This window comes from Ranitomeya variabilis, chromosome 7 (genome assembly GCF_051348905.1).
Source record: "Ranitomeya variabilis isolate aRanVar5 chromosome 7, aRanVar5.hap1, whole genome shotgun sequence".
Classification (NCBI taxonomy): domain Eukaryota; kingdom Metazoa; phylum Chordata; class Amphibia; order Anura; family Dendrobatidae; genus Ranitomeya; species Ranitomeya variabilis.
In genome coordinates, this window is record NC_135238.1 from 216,254,449 (window position 1) to 216,271,473 (window position 17,025).

General features: G+C 41.5%; 1 protein-coding gene and 1 long non-coding RNA gene across 5 annotated transcripts in view; one reads left to right on the forward strand and one right to left on the reverse strand.

Annotated features, from left to right (window-relative positions):
- LOC143784536 (uncharacterized) overlaps positions 1 to 729 on the reverse strand; it is a 36,870-nt gene extending 36,141 nt beyond the window's left edge. The window contains exon 1 of the long non-coding RNA XR_013217806.1: positions 687 to 729. This is a non-coding gene — a long non-coding RNA (uncharacterized LOC143784536). The remainder of the gene's footprint in view (positions 1 to 686) is intronic.
- ACVR1 (activin A receptor type 1) overlaps positions 1 to 17,025 on the forward strand; it is an 84,739-nt gene that overhangs the window by 54,521 nt on the left and 13,193 nt on the right. For 2 of the 4 annotated variants that reach the window (XM_077272922.1, XM_077272919.1), the window contains exons 3-7: positions 114 to 377; positions 4,145 to 4,362; positions 7,859 to 7,958; positions 11,115 to 11,261; positions 15,206 to 15,481. In XM_077272922.1, coding sequence (XP_077129037.1) covers positions 114 to 377; positions 4,145 to 4,362; positions 7,859 to 7,958; positions 11,115 to 11,261; positions 15,206 to 15,481 — 1,005 coding nt within the window. The remainder of the gene's footprint in view (positions 1 to 113; positions 378 to 4,144; positions 4,363 to 7,858; positions 7,959 to 11,114; positions 11,262 to 15,205; positions 15,482 to 17,025) is intronic. The other 2 variants (XM_077272923.1, XM_077272920.1) reach the window with 1 other exon arrangement.

A 17,025-nucleotide genomic window follows, 5' to 3' on the forward strand; every position in this document is an offset into this window, starting at 1 on the left:
TTTTGGGCCACCCTAGGTTACTGGGTAATGGTGGGTTCGACTGCACCCGCTATCGTTCTGTCCGTGATCAGGATCATTCATGATGATACTAATACTCTGGTTTCTATCTACAGATGAGGAGGTAAAGGTGACTTCTGCCCAATATAGATGTGTGTGCGAGGGGATCTCCTGCGGCAGTGGAGACCACTGTTACGGACAGCAATGCTTCGCCTCCCTCAGTATAAACGACGGTCTACTGGTTTCTCAGAAAGGCTGCTTTCAAGTCTACGAGCAAGGCCGAATGACCTGCAAGACCCCTCCGTCCCCTGACCAGGCGGTGGAGTGCTGTCAGAGTGACCTCTGTAACATGAACATCACAGCGTACTTGCCAAGTAAAGGTTATATTTCCTCTCTTTCCTATATGCACGTTGTACTGTAATAATCTTGTCATAAAATATACATGGCTGCCTGAAAAATGTCTGCAGAGTCCATCATAAATATGTATGATCAAATGAGAATGGGAATGGTATGGGGAAAGGGAAAATGGCAGCCTCTTGCGCCACTTATCTCTAGGCACAGTAGAGGCTCGTCAAATCTTTGCTTTATGTCAGTGCTGATGTCAGGAGAACGTCCACCCATAAACATGTAGGAAAGGGGGTAAAAGGCCCCAGTAGGCCTAGATTCGCCACTACACGTGTTTGACCTACTGTTGCCATGGAGTCATAGCCTGCAAATGTGGTAAGAAAGTAATGGAGCTATGTGTGTGGTATATACGGTATATTTATATATTGACTTTATTGCCCACAGCAACCAATCACAGAGCAGCTTTCACTTTACGAAGGCTGTTTTGAAAGCAAGCCGGGCTCTGGTTGCTATGGGCAACAGACAGTGTTCCTCTGAGAACTAGGCCTCGTTGAAGAGCCCTTTCTAATGCGACAAACGCCTATCCTAAAGATTGTTGGCCCTAATATCTCAAAAATTTGTGCAAAGCTAGTGTACTCTTAAATTCTGCCACTCTGTATTTCTGACAAATCACTCAAATTTTGGTGCCACTTTGCGCCGTCACAGCTTTGTAATCGTGGTGGTACATGTTCGTTTTCATACCTGTCACGAATGTCATTAAAATATATAGCTTTTAATACATTTTGATTGGTACATTACCAATGTTAGGAAAAAATAGAACAAGATGTCAAATGTCGCACAGAATCGTAAAATTTCTATGCATGTTAAATATGGCTGCAACATTAACGTATTTGCTCCACATCCTTTTTTTTTTTTTTTTTTTTTTATAAAAATGGCTGATTTGTAATCGAAATTTCAACATTTGTTTATGCAGTCATAAATATATCGTACTTTACGCGACAATGTTAAGTTTTGGCTAATTTTGACACTGACAAATACAACCGTGTCAAGCAAAAAAATTGGCGCCAGCGCAAATATAAATGCTCCAGAGTTATCTGCATTTATAAAAAGAAAAAAAAAACACTGTTCTACAACATTTTCGGACACCCCTCCCCCACCTTTTGTGGCCATTTTCTTCCCGTATGTGGCATCACTTTTGTATTTGCCGTGCCGTTGCTCGCTGAAGACGCAGAGGTTTCGGAAGTCTGTATCCTGTTTCTAAGGCCTCTTTCACACTTCAGTTGTTTGGCGTCAGTTTGAATCCGCCGTTTTCATCAAATAGCGGATCCGCCACTTTTTGGGGGCGGATCCGCTGTTTTCCCATAGACTTGCATTAGCGACGGATTGTGACGGATGGTCGTCCGTTCCATCCGCCATGTGACGGATCTGTCGAAATTGGGAGGACATCATCTACACATAGACGGACATTATAACGTTTTTTGTCTGCGCCAAAATGGCGGTTCGCGACGGATCCGTCGCGTCCGCCATTCCATAGAATGGCCGCCTATGGGCGACGGATCCGTGGCGACCGTCATTTCGCCGGATCTGTCGCCCCAATCCGCTTTTTCAATTGCGCATGCTCCAAAAAGTAGATACTTTTCCCAGACAACCCCCAAGTAACGGATCCGTAAAAAAAAAACGGATCCGTTAGAACCGTTTTCTCAACAATTGTGACGGATCCGTTGATCCGTCACTATGTCGGAGCAGACTGACGCCAAACAACTGAAGTGTGAAAGAAGCCTTAGTAAGATGATTAACGTTGGTTATTTACATCCTTCGGCGCTAAATTATTTCCATAATTTGCTGTCTGCGTTGACAACCCAGGAGGTAGCACAAGTATATAATCTACTCCGAGGAATAAAACATTCCTCAATTACTCTTCAATATAAAACTGTCACTTCTTGTTAACTACATTATCCTCCCAAGTAAAGAAAAAAAACAAAACGATTAACCTCTATCTCTGTTGTGTTGTTATGCTTCGTAAATGGAGTCATCGACACATCCAGAAGGGAATATCTTCTTTCTCTTCATTTTAGGACCCTTTCCCTTGGATTGTGTTTCTCGAATGTCTTATTTTTTCCAGTTTTCGGACCATGGTGTCTAGATCATCCGTGAGTCTTCTAACCCAAACTCGACAACCTAACGGGCAAATACAAGGCTGCCGAGGTCCGATAAGGAGACTCGCGGCCAGTCCAGGCATCGCAAACTGTACTTGGACTGTGTTTCACGAATGCTTACATGTGGCCTTCAAACCTCAACGTAGCCAGTTTAGGTCTTTGAATTGTCATCTTCAGACAGGTTCGGAGAGAATGTATTGTTATAAGCTCATGCATATCTGACTTGGGGGAAACTTGTGTGTTGACCAATGTGGCAGTCTTTTATCATCCACCTTTTCTGGACTTTTAATGACAAATTATGTGCCTCCACTGCTTATGCAGCGCTGTATCTCCTACTCCATTATTAGTCCATGTCTAAGTTACCGTAAATTTGCTGTTGAGACCACTTGACGGCGACCAACATGCCATTAAAGCCCCAATAAAAGTAATGTTAGATGGTTGTCAGCAAAATGATAATTTGGCTTACAACAGCTGCTAACCCCTTAGTATATGCCCAATCAGGGCTCCGTCACCTCTTTTTATGAATTGAAGCACAAAGATTCTGCAGACTGCGGCTCCTGCTTTGTTGCATTCCACTTTGATTATATATTACATGTGCAAATATATTTTGATATTTGCATTTTTAATTTCCCAGTGGAGCATTGCATGTCCTAGAAGTCTCCTTACAGCAGATTGGCGCATTCTACAAGGAAAACCATTCCTCCTTTTGAGAGCCTATGTATAACATAGTCCCCCATTCATTTCATTGGGCTCTGGTTTCGAGCTCAGAATTGATTATTTAGCATTAGTGATGAGTGAATGTGCTGGGATAAGGGGTTTAATTGGAACTTAATAGCAAAGCCGCAAAAAGAGGACTACAAATCCTCCAACAATTCAAGAATTAATAGAGCAGAAAAGGGGCAGCAGTGTTTACCTGCCCAGGTCTCTGAACGAATGCACACCCCCATGTAGTAAAGATGGTGCAAAATACTAATAAGACCTGTGTTGCCGCCATCTTTACTACATGGGTTTGCTGCATCCTGACATCCTCGGACATATTTTTGGAGCACACCAAAGACGCTCTAACCGCGCATGAGCATGCTCCAATAACATCTCGTCCGAGCACGTTCGCTCATCACTTTCTCAACTTATTATAGGGGTTTCTCTTACGCCAGCTTGACACATCCGGCATTCTTGGTCAGAGTATGGACCGCTATGTACTAACCGGCCGGGGATAATCTAACTTGAACTCGACACCCTCGTATATGCCAGTGACTGTTGAGTTTGGGTCACGAGACTTGCGTCTGTCCTCCGATCATGAATGTTGGAAGGCGCCTTCTCATTCCACACGGCATTGAACGCCGCAGACACTTCATAGCGTGTTCATTGTCCCGTTGCTCTATGTGCTGACAAAAATAATGCAAAAACTATACAAAATATACAGGGCGCACATTCCATAGTAAGGATCATGCATCCCCGACACCGTTTACAAGCCAGCGTCACAGCAATTTTAATGGATAATTGCATTAATGTAACAGAGGTGAAAGCTCGATCTTTCAAGGACTCTTCACTGCTATATAGAACTGTGTGAAATCGAAGTTATTGCGCTCTGTGCCACACGACTTTCTCATACAAAGTCACTGAATATTATTTCCTATTTTATCTAGGGAAGTCGCTGCATGGCGAGGCGTTAAATTACAGCGTGGAGACCCTAGCGATATTTGTCCTGGCTCCTGTCATTGTTCTGGTGGTGCTTTCTGTTGTGGCCCTGCTGGTCTTCCGAAAAATTCAGCAACGTCACATGGAACGATTGAGCACTCGAGACGCAGAGTACGGGACTATAGACGGGCTGATCGCATCCAATGTGGGGGATAGCACGCTTGCCGTAAGTTTTTTTTTTTTCTGGACTCCTAAACTCTGAATTTTCACTTTTGAGAAAAGATACTTGAGCTCATTAGTGGTTGGGTAAAACGCTTCTCTGTGGATGCTGCTAAGAATAGCGGGGGAAGGAAAGCTATAACTGCTGTAAGCACGTTTTAGATTTCAAAAAGTGATTGTCGTTTTCCGACTCATTTTACCTATTTATTTAAAAAAGTAAACTCTCTATTTTTCCTAGAAGCTACTCTGCTCTTACACATTTTCCGTGTAAAAAAATAAATGGATTGTTTTGGTAGATAAACTTTGGCACTCAAAGAATGATTTGTAAAGTATGTTTTAACCAAAAAGAACCAAAAATGGAACAAGGTTCATCCAAAGATAAAACTGATAATATTCACACGCCGTTTCGGCTTAGCAAGGCCTTTTCCAAGAATTATCTGTGTACATAATAGATTAACATAGTAGATCAAAAGAATGTATAAACACTAGAAGCAATTCTAGTGTTTATGTTTATACTTTCTTTTGATCTACTATGTTAATGTGTCAATTTTTTTGTATCTATTATGTACACAGAAATTTCTTGAAGGCCTTGCTAGGCCAAATTGTCCTATGAATATTATATATTTTTTCTTTGGATGAACTTTTGTTCCTTTTTTTGGTCTTTTCGATTAAAAATTCTTTACGAATCATATTCTTTGAATGCCGAAGTTTATCTATTGTTTACATCTGAGCACCTTAAATATTTGTGATTCAGAACTCATTCTGCACCAAAAAAATAAATGGAGTGTGTCAGAACAAAATGACTGTTCAAACCAAGCACAGTTGGACAGTGCACCCTTGGTGTGGCCAAACGGATGTCAATCTTTCTACCTTCACTAAACCTTTTCCATCTATCTCCCTTCTGTGCTTCTCATAAGGCCAGATCTAGGAAGAGAAGGGTAAAGATAAATGGAAAACAAGTAGGTGGGAAAGTTGCAATGAGCCATTAGGCCATGAAAAGGGGGCCCCTGAGCGTCTGAGCTTGCTTTGAACGGTCATTTTGTGCTGAAAGACTCCTTTTAACACCAGACCTATTATAGTGAAGGAGGATGTGCTGTAGTATCAGAAGTAGCCCAATGATGGGAGGCAATTCTTCTAGATCAAATAAAAGCACTCTGGACTAACCCCATAAAGGGATAATTCATATACAGCTGTGTGGAAGTGTTTGCCCCTTTTTCTTATTTCCTATTCTTTTGCAGTTTTCTCACACTTTAAATGTTTCTGATCAGCAAAGAAATTTTAATATTAGACAAATATAACACAAGTAAATGCAATTAAATGAACATCTTTATTAAGGGAAAAATAAATACAAATCTACGGGGCCCTGTGTGAAAAAATGATTGAGCACCTCCCATAAATTAACTGTGTTTTATCATATCTTTGGTAAGCGGAGTTCAAATTCCCTAGCTACACGCAGGCCTGATTACTACCACAACTGTTCTCAAACAAGAAATCACTTAAAAGTGAAGTAGGCCAAAAGTTCCACAAAAGCTAGACATCATGCCGCGATCCAAAGAAATTCTGAAACACATGAGAAACAAAGTACTCTAGATCTATGAGTTTGGAAAATGTTATAAAGTAATTTCTAAAGATTTGGGACTCGAGCGAACCACAGCGCGAGCCATTATCCATAAATGGTAAAATATGAAAGTGGTGAATCTTCTCGGAAGTCACCGGCCAAACAAAAATTACCCAATGACTCATCCAAGAGGTCACAAAAGACCCCACAACAACATCCAAAGAACTGCAGGCCTCACTTGCTTCAGTTAAGGTCAGTGTTGTGTTCAAGACTTCACCATAAGAAAGAGACTGGGCAAAAATAGCCTGCATGGCAGAGGTCCAAGACGATAACCACTCAATAAGAACATAAAGACTTGTCTCAGTTTTGCCAGAAAACATCTTGATGATCCCCCAAGACTTTTGGGAGAGTACTCTGTGGACTGACAAGACAAAAGTCGAACTTTTTGGAAGGTGTATGTCCCACTACATCTGGCGTAGAAATAACACCTAATTTTAGAAATGGAACATTACATCAACAGTAAAATATGGTGGTTGTGTGATGGTCTCTGACTGTTTTGCTGCTCCAGAGTCTGGAAGACTTGCTCTGGTAAATGGAACCATGAACTCTGCTGTCTACCAAAAAACCCTGAGGTAGAATGTCCGGCCATCTGTTTGTAACCTCAAGCTGAAGCGCACCTGGGTTATGCAGCAGGATAATGATCCAAAACACACCAGCAAGTCCACCTCGGAATGGCTTAAGAAAAACAAAATTAAGACTTTGGAGTGGCCTAGTCAAAGTTCTGACCATAATCTGATTGAGATGCTGTGGCATGATCTTAAAAAGGCGGTTCATGCTTGGATACCTCCAATGTGGCTAAATTACAACAATTCTGCAAAAGATGAGCGGCCAAAATTCCTCGAGCGTTCTAAAAGACTCCTTGCCAGTGATCGCAAACGCTTGATTGCAGTTGTTGCCGTTAAGGGCAGCCCAACCAGTTATTAGGTTTAGGGGCCAAACACTTTTTTTTTCGCACAGGGCCCTGTAGGTTTGGATTTCTTTTTCCCTTAACAATTAAGACCTTCATTTAAAATTTTACATTTTATGTTTACTTGTTATCTTTGTGTAATATTTAAATTTGTTTGGTGATCCGAAACATTTAAGTGTGATAAATATGCAAAAGAATAGGAAATCAGGAAGGGGGCAAACATTTTTCACGCAACTGTATTGGAGATTTCTGGCTCCTTGCTCAATGCTTTCCATTCCATACCTCCCATAGCTTATAATGCATGCTTTCAATTCTCCTTTGAAGTTTATGGAAATTGTTCCAACGGGTCTGTATACCCTGTTCTACCGATAGATAAGACAAGAGCCCCACTGGTGGGGCCTCTGTGGATATACAATAAATATTTGGATGGTAAAATCCTTTAAGTATTAATACTTCCTGCTGTAATACCTCCCCCTATGGACAAGAATACGTGCCCGAATGGGTAGAAGAATGCTCATATATAACTGGATTAGCGTGTTTAAATAAGCGATCCATCCTCAATCTAAACATAACACACTTATATGATGGGTGAAGTTTCATCTCTGTAACTTTGTTGTTTATGTAGAGAACGGTAAAATAAACTCTCGAGAAACTAAAAAAAAAATTTTCTGTTCTTTCTAGTAAAATACAAAAGTTAGTTCCTACAAGCCACGCTAGATGAAATATGTGCTAGTAAAATGAAGGAAAAGACGTCCTATCGTTTTTGTCTAATCCTCATCATTTCTAGCAGTTTATTTAAATATTTATGTTAATGTTTTTGTCAAGAGTAGAATGTACAGTGCTGCCGCCTAGTGGCAAGAAAGAATGATCACTCAGTTTGTCATGCTTCTTGCCATTCCATTTGATAGTGACTTTTGTGCATTTTTCTTACTCATCAAATGCAGAAAGCAAAATTTGTCATCTTTAATATTTCTCTAGGATCTGCTGGATCACTCGTGTACGTCTGGCAGCGGGTCTGGGCTTCCGTTTCTGGTCCAGAGAACAGTGGCTCGCCAGATTACCCTTGCGGAATGTGTTGGTTAGTACCTTTTTTTTTTTTTTTCTCTTTTTTTTTTTTTTGGTAATGTTATGGATGAGAATGACCAAGGTCCACTTATTTTTTTTATATTCTCTTTTTTTTTTTTTCTGTATGTTAAATGTGAGACTTTAAAGCTATACATTGGGTGTGTCATAACTAAAAAAAAACCCTTCCCAATAAAAAGTATTTGGAAAAAAAAAAAAAAAAAACCCCTTCAATTTGCAGGAAAACCCAGCAATGTGTGTAATATTCCTATACAGCTGGATGTGCGCTAGCTGAAGTGTATTGCGCCAGCTCCCTGCACTGCGATACACCCTGCCGGCCGATCAGAGGCGGCACGTACCGGTGATGTCATGCGTCACCCATAGCAGGCATGCGCGTAGAATGCAGCTGCCGGCTATAGAAGAGAACGCTGCACGTTGTGGAAGAAGTTACAAAGATTTTTTTTTATTATTTTATTTATTATTTTATCTTTTTAAATGTGTTACAAACTGTTGCAGAACAGGGAACATTATTACAGGATGGGCCTGGGTGATGGACATTATTACTGGAAGGGGCACAGGATGGGGTCATTTGTACATTATAGGGGAGGGCAACACTTTTGTGTATTTATAGGGTTTGGAACGCTACAAGGGCTAATACATCTAACTAGCATGTAGATGGGGTCCAGAATCCATTTGGGTTTTTTTTTTGCATCAGGGTCCATGGAACTCTAGCTACACCACTGGGGTTTGGAGACTGATGGCTGGTCCAGAAATCGCGGTCTGTACACGGACTGTAAAACTAGTGGGGTAATATGGCCTAATGCATAGATATATTGGTTTCAGCAGAAAGATACTATTCATAGTTGTTTTACTTATAAATGGGGTCCTGAATGCTGGGTTATCCTCTATGCCTTAGTAGGGTATTTACTAGCATTAATCACAAAGATTCACTGGATTCTGGTCCTCCGGCCACTTTGGTAGTCTGTGACCTCTGAACCAGAGTCCTGCAAACGTCCTTCTACCTGTTGGCATACCCGGCGCCTCTTCTCATTAGTGAGCCTGATATGAAATCATGCATGGGTCACGTCTAGTGATGAGCCAATATACTCGTTACTTGAGATTTACCGAGCACGCTCGGGGGTCCTCCGAGTATTTTTTAGTCCTCGGAGATTTAGTTTTCATCGCCGCAGCTGAATGATTTACATCTGTTAGCCAGCATAAGTACATGTGGGGGTTGCCTGGTTGCTAGGGAATCCCCACATGTACTTATGCTGGCTAACAGATGTAAATCATTCAGCTGCGGCGATGAAAACTAAATCTCCGAGCACTAAAGAATACTCGGAGGACCCCCGAGTGTGCTCGGGAGATCTCGAGTAACGAGTATATTGGCTCATCACTAGTGATGTCACCGCAATGGGGTTGGTCCAGACCGCCTAATCGGAAGAGGCATCGGGAATACCAGCAGGTAGTCTGGCATCACGTGTGCGAGAAACTCGCACAAGTCTCACATCTCAATTCCTGGGACCGTAGTGTGCGGCTGCATGTATTTCTATGCAGCTGAGCGCTCCAGTCCCGAGTGCCGGCGGCAGTGTCGGGAATTGATGCGAGAGACTTGTGCAAGTTTCTCGTACGTGTGATCTCGGCCGTAGGAAGAGATTGGCGGGAGTCTGATACTGTAGTCACGGATTATCAAAGTTGCCACTAGACCAGGATCCTGCAAATTGTTTATTTTTTGTTAACAAAACCATTTAACCCCATTCAAGCAAATCATTTAGCACTTTTCAAAAGAAAGCGAGATATTTTATGTAAGCATCATACAACGCCAAGTCAATGAAAATATTAATTTAGAGTACAATGTTCTTGAGCCATGGCAAAAAAAAAATTAATTGCGTTTCTATTAAAAAGATTCCAAATTATTGCAAGTTGTGGCTCAGGCAGAAGATATATGGAAGGATGCACTGCTATTTACATACTTCACAGATCTGAATTATCTAAATAGCATTTGGCCTGTTTTTTGTTTTTTTTTAAAGTAAAGAACTTTTAAAATAGTTGTTTTTTAATAGGATAACTTTTACGTGTTCTGGATTTCTGCACGTTGCACCTGAAAGTCCTGATTCTTCATGACGCCAGCCCTAGTTTTAGGTAAAGTCAGAACAAGCGCTGACACAAAAGCTGCATTCTATTCCACCGCTTTATGAAGGACGCGCTGAGCAGCCAAGTCCTGTAACAAAGCGCTGGCACGGTCCCGGCTTCTTTCACTACTGTATACCTGCAAGGATTTTTCTATTGTGCAAAGCTCCAACATTTTAACGAGTGTCAGTTTATAAAATTCTTGGCAGGAGGGTTCAGGGTTTGCTGACACGGAGTGATAATGTAAGACGTATTACCATTCATTGCCTTTTTGAAATATGTGACAGTGCCAAGAGGTTCAGATTACAATGCTGGAGCGCCATTACTGAGGATTGGGTTTCCACTGTTCATAGGAGGTTGAGTTTTTTTTTATTTCGTGTGTCGTCCTGCAGATCATGGCAGAGATAAACTTTTGTTTTAGTGTCACCTAATGCACAAAATGGGGGATGAAGAGGCTCTGACTTTAACTCGGTCTTTCTTCCTTGTCAATGTGCAGCTACTATTGATGAGCGAATGTGCGAAGATAGTGTTAGCCGAGCATCCTCTTGTGCTAGCCGAGTGACTTGAACATATTTTTCAAGCACGTCAGAGTCCCGGTGGCTGTTCGACAGCGCAACACATGCATGGATTACCTGTTTTAGGCAATCCCTGCATGTGTTGTGGCTGTTGAGCAGCCACCGGGACTCGAACATATTCTTCAAGCACGTCAAAGTCACTTGGCCAGCACACGAGCATGCTCGGCTAACACTGTCTTGGCACATTCACTCATCACCAATGACAACCCCTTTTAAGTCCCATAAAACCAATGTCAAACCCTCTGTCTCCATATCTGATGGGTTCTATATGAATGACAAGTCTGATTGACGCTTCATTAACCCTTTTTATGGAAATGGCTTTATTTGCCATATTTGAAAGCTAAAAATGCAAAGCGTCAACTAGATTTAATTTTATGTGCATGGCATTAAATGTGAACCCATTAGGATGGCTCGGTGAGTTGCAAAAAATATAAATTGTTTTTATTTTTTTATTTTTTTTTTTCCAGGTAAGGGTCGTTACGGAGAAGTATGGCGAGGCCATTGGCAAGGAGAAAGCGTCGCGGTAAAGATCTTCTCGTCACGAGACGAGAAGTCCTGGTTCAGGGAGACTGAATTGTACAACACGGTGCTGTTAAGACATGAAAACATTCTAGGTAAGCGTTCCCCGGCGTGGTAACACATACGCTCGTACGCAAGTTCGCTGTCTGCTGCAGACTAAAGGCTTTGCTGCATTAAGTCCATGACATCCGGAATCTTGGACGCGTCCTACCGCCAACTGTAGATGGGTTATTGCGAGTGTCTCGGGATTCTTGGCCTGCTCTTTTGGGAAGATGGTTGAGCGTTCAGTTTGGGAGAGTGAGGATTTAATTAGCAGAAGCCCGTCCTGCATTCTCGCCAGATGGCTATAGCTGATGGGAATGCGAGGCAGCTCCTTGTTTTAGTAACTGTTTAATAGCAACTACTGTTAATGGAAAAGTACCAATCTACAGCTCCCCGAGCCTTGGCTCTGTCAATCTGGTGAGCATTCCGCTTTTTTTAATTGATATGCATGGGCATTGCCAGCTGGAAGCCTCATATTTCTTGAAATAATTTCAGTGAAAAGTAAAAAATTTAGATTTTAATGCCTTTTTTGAAAAAAAAAAAAATATATATATTTTACGGCTTTGGTGAACTGGGTGTGAGCTACGTTTGCCACTTGGTGAACTCAATCCTGCTGCGTTATTCTAAGGTGCAGTACTCCCTACTTCTTGTGCTGCACATCATGACCAGAGAGAACATGAAGATGATAGTAAAAAGTGTTTTTAGGTGTCAAAACCCCCTGCGGTTTAGTTAAAAATGGCACTATGCTTTTCACGGCTTCCCTAGGTCTGCTGTCAGTGAGCGGCTGCAGTGCTGCTGATGTAATGACAGACACCAGGAGCAGCAGCAGGAGCAAACACTGCCTTAGGTATCTTTCACACGTCCTGATATTTTCGGTACTAAAAAAAAGTGTGTTTAAATACATGTGGCAACCAGTCAGTATCACACGTACCATCACCTGGGAATCAGCAGTACTGTTCGCACTGATCCCCCAGCGCTGGATGCTGAAGACAGCTCACATCATTGTTCCCTGCACACACTGCGATCAGCAATAGCAGGGGAGAATGTTGAGAGTTCTTTTCAACTGAAAACTTTGAGAGCAGGCAGCGACTGATGAGAATATTCATCAGCCGCCACCTGAGCTATGAATAAATAAAACATTATGTTGGTTCACTTGTATTTTTGATAACCAGCCTGGCAAAACTGACAGCTGCGGACTGCAACTACCAGCTTTAGCAAAGCTGGTTATCAAGAATAGAGGTGTCGCCATGCTGTATTTTTAATTTTTTGAATAAATAATTAAAAAAATAATGGCGTGGGGTCCCTTCTATTTTTGACAACCAACCAAGCTAAAGAAGACATCTGGGGTCTCTGGAGCACCATAACCACAACAGTTCTTTCTCATTTCTCCAGACTTTGGGGAACCAGCATTCCCATGTCAAGGGTCTCAAAAAAAACCACTGGTAAAATTTTTCAACAAATGAAGGGAGACATAACTTGGATGAGTGACCCGGAGCAATTTAGAGCAGACTTCAAGGACATCCAAGCTCCCCAGGCCACCATAACCCAATAAAACCACCCTTTATTTAAAAAATTAGGGAGGGTGAGCGGGACTGTAAAACTGGTTTCTATGAGCGGGATTGACAAATGCCCTCCCCCTAACCTATCTTTTTATACCCCTTAACTGACCTGCCCCACTTTTCCCTCTAACCCAAGGTCATGTCATCCTCCGCCCATTATCTGGGCCAAGACTCGAGGCTTCTGTTTACTGAACCGACTTCACACCTTCATCCTTTTGTTTAACCCATCCCAGCATTCCAGACATTTTTGTTTTCTTCTCCTTCTCATTAGATTTTCCTTTATTCCCTATAAATATCCTTGCATGTTCAGACAGCAGAGCAGCAAAGCAAGAAATCGCTGCCTGCACTTAGGTTCCGGAAACGTATCATCACCACCCTCCAAAGAAAATCTGCAGACTGGAGTGTCTCCGCAGTGCCCTGGGCTCAGATCTCGCGTTCAGTATAATCTCCGCTCCACTTTGTCGCCCTATTTTACAAGCAGGATCTTACTGTCTGGGCATGATTGTGTACTGCTGCTGGTTCTCACTTTTTAATAGTGGGATTTAGGTTTTAACACCAAGCGTACCAGGAAACGGGAGGCGAGGTGCAGAATGAGTCTGTACTTGAGATTCAGCTCTTAAATATGCCACACTTGGTTACTGAGATTAGCCCAGGGATTAGACGTCTATGGAATAAAATGCTGCTTCTCTTAGGGTTTGTCTTACTTATTTTTTTTTTCTTGTTCTTGTATTTTTGCACTTTTATGGTTGGTTCTGTACATAGATATCCTCTGTTTATGCATTTGCATTATTTTTAGCACCCTGACACTCAATTTGCTACCCCATATGAGAGCAACATGATGTAGGGGCAGATACCCTGATTCCAGCGGATACACTTACTGGGCTGCTTGCTGCAGGTATGATAAAATCCCTGTTTTATCTGCTGCAGATCTATCAGTAGTTGGAATTCTGCCCTCTGGATTACCACGTCCCAAACCATTGCTTGACCGCTTTCTGCCAATAAGTGGTGGAGTCATAATACAGAGCCCATGAATGAATATGGAGGACTACCTGGCTGCAGGGTTACCAGTGCTAGTCATCTCCAGCTGATAAAACTGTGATTTTATCAGAAATAAAGCAAGCTGCCCACTTTGTTTGAATTTTTTGATGAATATTTTTTTTTTTTTTTTTTAGGACGGACAAACATTATTAAAACCATTTTGGAATAGATGTGATGTTTATGATCACTTCTTCTGTGTTTTTTTTTTTTTTTTTTGGGTGGAATTCAGCCCCACCTCCCAAAAAAGGAAAAAAAAATAGTGTATTTTATATTGCGATAGATCAGACTTTTTGGGATGCACTGATACAGAATTTGTTTGAATTTTTTTAATACTTTTAATGAAGGGAAAGGTGGTGGCTTTTATTTTTTAAATATTGAAAACCATGTTTATTTATTTATTTTTTACTTTTCACTTTTTTTTAGTCTCCTTTGAAACACAGTTTCTGGTTATTAACGGGGTGCCACAGGTACTTTTGTAATTGCACCACAGCTCACGGTCATGTTGAACGGTGCATCTCCATGGTGGCACTGTGAATGATGCCATCACAGATTGTGCTCCACCCGCGGCTGTTGGAGGCAGCGATTATCTGCCTGGTATGGAGTGGCCTCCTCTCTGAGCCCGCCTCATACGCCCACTCCCAGCCTTATTAATGGCCCTCTCATCTGTATCCATTGCTGTGTCCACCACCGGTCATCAACATCCAGCATCATGTGAGCGGCCACTCATCAGCTGCAACATTCACTTTTCACCTGATTGAAATAAATCTCATCATTCGTGAAATGTGAATCCCGCGGCTGATCAGAGGATGCTGATTGGCTGCATTGCTCACGTGATGTCACTGCCGGATGGTGATGTCAGGAGACTGCGGGGAAAAACGGCACTGAGCGCAGAGGAGCGGTGCCATTCCGAGAGGCGAGTATCAATTTTACCCTTTATTTTTTTCCCCCACCTCTTTGGGTCATTATTCAGAGCTTGGCCAGTGACGGATTAGCCCCTTTTAAGCTTATCGCGTGCCTGAGAAGCCAATCATATTAGAAGTATAAATGGGGCTCTTTAAATTTTGGAGACTTTTGCGAAGCCCCACAAATGCAAAAATGAATCTCTACATAGAGCCCTATGAATTTGACTCTCTACGATGTCTGTCGAATTCTGCAATGGAAATCAATTTAGTTTTAGCAACGTTTTGAAATGTCAGTAACGGCGCCACCCTTTATACATGGCTGCTTTAGGTATTGCAGCGTAGTTAATGCCGCATTATCAAACACAATCCATGGATAAAAAGTGTAATTGGATGTTGATAAAACAGCCTTTATTTTTTTCTAATCCCAGTAAACTCGTCATACGTGTTGTGAAATAGGATCCCGTGGAATCGTCTGATTCTCGCTGCTTTTCTTACCAGGTTTCATTGCCTCAGATATGACTTCCAGAAACTCCAGCACGCAGTTGTGGCTAATTACGCACTACCATGAAATGGGATCCCTCTACGATTACTTGCAAGTAACCACGTTGGACACGGTGACCTGTCTCCGAGTCGTCCTTTCCATAGCCAGCGGATTAGCACATTTACACGTGGAGATATTCGGTACACAGGGGAAGCCTGCCATCGCTCACCGGGATTTAAAAAGCAAGAATATTCTAGTTAAGAAGAACGGACAGTGCTGCATAGCCGATCTAGGTAACCTTCCCAGGAGTGTGACCAAAATAGTCTTCAAAGTGTGTTTTATCCATTTTGCTATAAGAAGACCAGCTCCATAATTTGCTTTGGATTGTCCCCAGAATAGTTTTGCTCAGTTATGCTGATCAAGATGCAATCATATTGTCAATTAAGCGATAAACCGCAGCTGGGAAAAAAAAAAATTTTCTTCATTATTTTCATATACATTATCTAGTTTTAATACTCTGAATGGCCACTAGATGGCAGTAATTATTCCTGTTATTATGCTTCCTTGGGTTTTGATGATTATAATTTTATTTCTATAGCGCCAACATATTCCGCAGAACTTTACATATGGAAGACCAAAAAAAAACTAAAGAAAAAACAAGACTGTGGGTTCAAACTGACCCTCATGCATCAACAGCAGCTATTTAAGTCTATTTTGTGTGTGCTTTCACTAGTTTGCACCACAATAATCAAAATAGCGCATATTTTTTATGTATTTGGCATAAAAGAAAAATGTGCTCCTGTTTTTTTTTTTTTATTGTAAATGTTCACAATACTTTCAACGAGCTGTAAGATGTTCCAAGTATTCCGCTGCCCAAATAAAAAAAAAAAAAATTACTTTGCAAAAAAGTTGCATTAGTCGAAAACATCTGTATAACGAAAACCACTGTCTAAAAACTAATTGATGGGGATTAAAAAAAAATTAAAAAAAATGGTGTAAAAATAGTGCATAATGAATTTGTTGCAAAAAATAAAAAGTGCTTGAAATCAAAATTTTTAAAACCCTCCCCCAATTAAAGGCACAAAAAGAATCTTGGGGCTGCAAGGTTACCGCAGAGTCATTCCTCTTCTGATGTCTTAAAGGATATAAAAATTGAGATCTATAGTAGAGCATATCTGACAAAGACAAAAACAAAAAAAAAAAAAGGCAGGGGGTAATTTTACGTCACTTAATGTTGCACAAAAAATCCACAGTTTTTTGTTTTATAGAGCTCTTAAAGGGGTTGTCCAGACTTGGGATACAAGTCTGCAGTCGCTCTATGTGACTGCAGACTTGTGAATCCCAGCCTCGCATGCAATACCCACTGTTAGGATTTTCCGTCGCTGGGAGCAGAGGGCACATGACTGCAAGTATGCGATTTGCACACATGTGGTCAGGTGCAGACTAGACTTGTGAGCTCGGACACGTCTTGTCGATATATGATATATGGCCGGATGCAAGCAAGTCGCATACTTGCGGTGACACGACTGTCCGCTCCGGGCGCCGGAGGATCCTCACAGTGCATGTGATGTGAGGATTCACAAGTCTGCAGTCACTTTAAGGCCAGACAACCCCTTTTAATATTTTAGTTATTTTTTAAAGTAATGCTGGTTACCCCCAACATTATCTGTTGGGGGACAGACAGGTGAGATGCCCCCATGAATTTTAAATGTCGGACGATCCCGCTGTTGTTGGAGGGTTTGTTCGACTTAAGTCAAAAGTGGCCTTTAATATGTCCCTTACTTTATTTTTGTCATTTACATTAATTTCGATCTTATTTTATTATACCGTGAAAATT